At 38.9% G+C, this 6,000-nt stretch overlaps 1 protein-coding gene across 3 annotated transcripts in view; it reads right to left on the reverse strand.

Annotated features, from left to right (window-relative positions):
• Nucleotides 1-6,000, reverse strand: part of LOC109323754 (RNA exonuclease 1 homolog) — a 32,229-nt gene that overhangs the window by 22,563 nt on the left and 3,666 nt on the right. For 2 of the 3 annotated variants that reach the window (XM_019555438.1, XM_019555440.1), the window contains exons 2-4: nt 3,445-4,895; nt 1,953-2,048; nt 186-384 (exon numbers count right to left, since the gene is read on the reverse strand). In XM_019555438.1, the coding sequence (XP_019410983.1) occupies nt 186-384; nt 1,953-2,048; nt 3,445-4,878 (1,729 nt within the window). In that variant the 5' untranslated portion in view covers nt 4,879-4,895. The remainder of the gene's footprint in view (nt 1-185; nt 385-1,952; nt 2,049-3,444; nt 4,896-6,000) is intronic. The other variant, XM_019555439.1, reaches the window with a different exon arrangement.

Genomic DNA, 6,000 nt, shown 5'->3' on the forward strand with positions numbered 1-6,000 from the left:
ATGCCATTATCCTGACATTTAATATCTTGATTATGGGTAATATTTTAAATAATGAAGTGAAGCAAGAGAGTTCACTGGAGGATCCAATGCTCAAAAGTTTTAGGACAAAAACTTTCATAAAATAGATTTCAAGCTGATCCAAGTGACAATTTTATTAAAAATAAGAAGTACTTGGTTTCTCATACCCACTGATCCGACACTTTGAGTCATTGATGATCCAGACACATTTTTCTTCTGCCCAGAAGTTGCAGCAACAAAAGCTTGGCCACTCTTAACAGCAGCTGTTATCTGCGCTGCCTGGTGCTGTACCTGCAGGATTCTGGCATTGGCCTGCTGTGGAGGAGGTGCTTTAAAAGGCACAATTATTTCTTTGCTAGATTGTACCTGGTAGACATTAAAATATTAGAAGTTAAATAATTGATCTGTATATTCCATCTGTCAGATACAGGTTTCAAGTTACAAGGATAACTAGTATGCCATGTATTTACAAGATGTAAATAAATGCCATGCTCCCATAATTGTATTCTTGCTCAAAAAGGATTAAAAAAACCCTACAAGACCAGATTTTAAACAGGCATAAAGTGACATAGCCACATTGATCCAAGTGGAGATATTTTAATCCATACTGAGTTTCAGACCCTACAGACTTTTTTTTTTTTTTAAAGTGTGTTCCCCCCCACACTCCACTTAAGCAACTGCACATTCTTATTATTTTCATCCTTATCCTCATCTTCTCCTCCCCCAACACTATATGTAGTTAGGATGACAACAGAAGATTTCTAGGCTCAGTATGTACAGACAGTCAAAAAGCTCAAGGCTGAACCAGTTCAATCTTCACAGGTTAATCTAAACCGTTTGACTGAGTTGATAACCAAGTTGATAACAGACACTAAATTTTTATTCTGGAAATATAGCCACATGCCTGCAGTGGCCCAGGCCAGAGCTGGAAACCACTACAGCACATCTCCCTGCTTCACTGGAGCTCGGGCCAACACTAGCCCACCCACCCCATGAGGTGGGGCTTATTGGAGAGATGCAAAGTATCCTGGGATGCTGGGCAACTATGAGTCAACTTGAATCGAAATGGATATTTCTGTCCCAGATCATTTTAACCTAAAGCAGTTAAGTCCATCCATCCAGGTTCATCTTAAACCAGTTTCTCCCATTTCTGTTGTTAGATTTGAACTGGTTTCTAATTATTTATACTGGTTTATAGGTAAATTTCTGTCCCTAGCCAAAAAAGATTGAGTTCCTACTCTGAAACTGCTTATTTTGTGAAGTTTTCCATGTCTATGACAGACATTTAACAGTAGACATCTGAAAACAATATATGAAAGCCATGTATAAAATAATCCTATTTTGCATATTGCATAAAACATAAATTAAGAACAGCTTAGAACCAAATGCATTTCTTCTATAAACGTTCAGGTACTGCTTGTTTGTCAAGGGTATATAAAAGGTAACATCTGTTAAAGCTATCATAATAGACGTTTTCGCTTGAAGAATAATGTAATTCATAAAATCAGGACTCCCAGCACTTCAGATGAAAGGATGACTGTTCTGCGCTTTGAATTGCTAGTTAACGTAACTAATCTCAGGCTTATAAATGTACAGCTGTACTGAAAAAAAAAATGGTGAAGTGATTCATTTTAAGAAACTACTAGCTCACTATGGACTCTTCCTTTATTGAAATGGAACAAAGCTTTGAGTCCTGCTTTGTTATGGTGACAGTTTCATTACTGAAAAGTATCTGAATAGTACAGCTGTCCATCATAGAACCTTTCTGGTACAAATGAGAACAGAGCTTAGTACAACTGAATGAATCTATTAGTTTAATGTACATCTCACCTTGCACCTCAAAAGGTACTAACCTACAACAAAGATAAACTAGCACATATACACATAATATGAGCAGAGCACAAATCCTCTTAAAAGTTACCAGAACAACTCACATCAAATTTTGCAGTATGAGCAATTCTTTTCTTCTGCCCAAAACCTGTATTTGTCTTGGAATCCAATGCCTCAGCTTCAATATTTATACCATGGGCCTATTAAAAATAGGAAAAAGAGAATGCATGTTCTCCTTATTAATTACAAAAAGAGTGTACAAACCCATATGAAGTCCCTAAACTCTGATAGCTTACTCATTTTCCTATTCATCGTTGCAATGAATAAAAAAAAAATCTAAAAGGTACCTTAGACAGATATACAGGCATACCTCATTTTATTGCACTTCGCAGATATTGCATTTTTTACAAATTGAAGGTTTGCGGCAACCCCGTGTCGAGCAAGTCTATCAGCGCCATTTTTCCAACAGCATTTGCTCACTTCGTGTCTCTGTGTCATATTTTGGTAATTCTCACAATATTTCAAACTTCAGCAACCACCACCCTGATCAGTCAGCAGCCATCAGCATCAAGGCAAGACCCTCCACCAGCAAAAAGATTACAACTCGCTGCAGGCTCAGATGATGGTTAGCATTTTTTAAGCAATAAAGTATTTTTTAATAAAGGTATGTACATTGTTTTTTTAGACAATGCTATTATTGCACACTTAATAGACTACAGTATAGTGTAAACATAACTTTTATATGCACTGGGAAACCAAAAAATTTGTGTGACTCGCTTTATTGCGGTGGTCTGGAACCGAACCCACAATATCTCTGAGGTATGCCTGTATATGCATTCCTGTATCATAGATCCATGGTGAGAAATTCATGTTTATGCTCATGTTCAAGAAAAAGTAGAACATTTTCAAGGCTTAAGATATTTCTAGATACAAAATACCATAAACATAAAAACTTCAATTTAATTCATATTCAGCTGATTGCCAAGTTTGAGAAAAAGTCATTAAAAAAAAATTATATGATAGCAGAGTCACAATGTAAGGTCGCCATATGTCAAATTTCAGCTTGAATGCCCAAATGAGTCATTTAGAGATTTTTTTTTTAAAGTTTGCTAATAGACACAGCTCCCCATGATTTATAGGAGATGTAGACATATCTTAACAGTACACAAAAGTGTTGCCATGAAGAGATGCCCCGACTCCTGCTGTCCCTTCCATTCAGGCTACATGCCAAAACACCTAGTAACGTAGCTGCTGTTAGAACAACATTGCATTCTCAGAAACACTTATTTCTGTATACCCAAACAGCATTGGGTACACTAAAGGCATTTTTACATATGCTCTGGGAGGTTGGGGGTGCGGTGCTTTAATCAGAGTAGCTGTGAGAGCCCACAGCCTCTCATGCATCAGCATCCCCATGCACCTTTGAATGTGTTCACCAATTCTGAGCACAGAACGCTAAATGAAGGTCTGAGAAATATACAGTTGGACACTAGATCAAGTTACAGGATTTGAGATAACATGGAAAATATGGCTGATTCTTCTCCCTCTTTTCCCCCACTCACTAGCACCACAAAGTGTGGAAGCAAAGGAAAGCACCTGGTTAGCCATCTTTTCCTTCAGTGCTTCACTTTCAACAAACTCATTGAAAATTCTCCGGCATTCTTCTGTGGGATCATCTGATTCAGAGACTGATGAATCCTCTTCACTATAATCCATCTCTTCAGAAGAAGAATCTAATACAATTATTTCACTTTCTTTGCTGTTAGCTTGAATCCTACAACCATCACTTCCGTCGTTAACATTTTTTATTAAGACACCTGTGTCAGGACCAGTTTCTTTCAACAAATTTAATTTATCAGATGGATGGCTAGATATGTTGTCCGCCAGTTTATGTCTCCCATTTTCCCAGGTACACAGAGCTTCATTTGTATTTTCTGTTAATTTCTTAGGAGTACCCCGGGTTAGTGGGGTACTCCCAGTATCTTTTAAACCATCTTCAGAACACCAACTTATCTGGAGCATTCTTTGGGCGCTTGGGAAGTTGTAATTAGTATGTTCTTCAACATTAGATGTTTTCACTGGCACTTCAGTCTGTGTGTTACCTGTATTCAATGTTTCTTTCTGCATTCCTACCACAGTATGAAAAAGCAAAGGCATGTTATTTTCATTAGAATTAGTAAGAGCATTTCTGTGTTCCTGGAGGTTATTAGAAACGTTTAGGACATCAATTTTCACATCCAGAAAGTTTGTGCTTTGAGTTTTTGGTGACATTTCCAGTGTTTCTTCAGTGTTGCCCAAACCCTTGCTATCTTCCTGTAGACCCCCACTGCCCAATGTTCCTTTTTCCTCCGCAGACTTGCATTCTTCTGCTCTCTCTCTGTTCTGTAGATTATCTGCAAGTGCTACAAAAGCACATTTTTCTTCCCGTTCCAGTTTTTTATAGCTCCTACTTATTTTTGGCTTCTTAGTTAGAGTCAATGGAGGAACATCAATTACAAGAACATCATCATCATCATCAGATTCTTGGAGGTTTATTTCAAGTTTTATAGGTGAAGAGCTCCTTGCCCTCTTCTTTGGAGAACAATGTTTGTTTTCAAATACAGTCTCCAAAAACACCTGCCGATTGTCACAAGGAGATGCTTCCACCTGCTGAAATTGCTGTTTGTCATTTTCATCCTGTTTTGCTAAAGAGGAGCTAAGTAAGCCTGCAGAATAATTTATCAATGGATCATATTCAAGGTCAGATGCTGGACAACTACGGTCAAGAACGTATTTACTGGATGCAAGAGGATAGGCATGATTCGAGTGTTTGGATGATGAAACAGCATGCTGTTTAAGTACTTGAGAAGGATTACATTGATCATCTTCATCAGAGGAAAAATTGTTACCCTTAAGATCTTTTGGAATCAAAAATACATTGTTTTTAGACATTTCATCCTGTAAGTTATGTTGTAAGAATCTCTTTTGTTCTTCTTTAAATTCTGTCTTCATTGGCTCTTTCTGTTTTTTAGTTCTTTCCAGTCCTTGCATATTTTCACTGACACCTGCTGGTGAAAAAAAAGATCGTATCACTCACTGATTTCACTCACATGAGTATTCAATTGTAAACTACAAGAAGCTCACCTGAAGAATACCTTCTAACTCATGAACTACATGACCCATGACAAGGCTTTACAAACTCAGGTTTTCTATGGACCTGGCAACCAATTTTTATCTAAGCTTTTACTCATAATCTTTATTTAAATATTATTTTATGACCTACCATTGTCAAAATAGTCATATTGTCATCAGTAAAATAACTCCCAGATGGTTCTGAAAGCATGACTAGTATGTAGTTAACATAGTTTACACAGATAGTTTAATATACTGATCCTTACCTTTTCAAAAGGTAAGGAAAAGGTACTGGGTAACATGGGCCTCTGCAGGACATGCTAGGAAATCCAGTCATCGCACCAGACAGCAAAGCTAACCTATTAAACAATTTCTTTGCCTCCATTTTTCTGAGAAGGGACCTGGTCATTCCCCACACTGGGACCTCCATAGGCCCCATGGGAGGCACATCCAAACTAGGGTCAACAAGGACCTAGTCAGGGAACTTCTGGAGGGTCTGGACATACTTAAATCAGCAGGTCCTGACGATCTCCACCCCAGAGTGCTGAGGGAACTAGCAGCGGTTACTGCGGGACCTCTGGCACAGCTTTACAAACACTCACAGTGCTCTGGCAATTGGTCCTTTTTCATTCCTCTGGCACACAGGGTTCCTATTTTCAAAAAAGGGAGGAAGGAGGACTCAGAAAACTATAGGCCCATTAGTCTTACCTCAGTCCCAGGTAAACTTTTTGAGAAAATTATCCTGGCACATGTCCATGAGGGGCCAGAGGGGGAGAATATGCTTAGGGGCAACCAACGTGGGTTCATTAGAGGCAGGTCCTATCAGACCAACCTGGTGGCTTTCTGTGACCAGATCACCAAATCCTTAGATGCAGGGGAGCAGTGGACATAGCCTTCCTGGACTTTAGGAAGGCCTTCAATACAGTCTCTCGCCCCATTCTCATTAAAAAACTAGGAGACTGTGGTGTCGATGCCTACAGTCAGATGGGTCACTAACTGGCTGGAGGGCTGCACCCAGAGAGGGGTGGTGGACAGGTCCTA

This window comes from Crocodylus porosus, unplaced genomic scaffold (genome assembly GCF_001723895.1).
Source record: "Crocodylus porosus isolate Cpor-Errol unplaced genomic scaffold, CroPor_comp1, whole genome shotgun sequence".
Taxonomy (NCBI): domain Eukaryota; kingdom Metazoa; phylum Chordata; order Crocodylia; family Crocodylidae; genus Crocodylus; species Crocodylus porosus.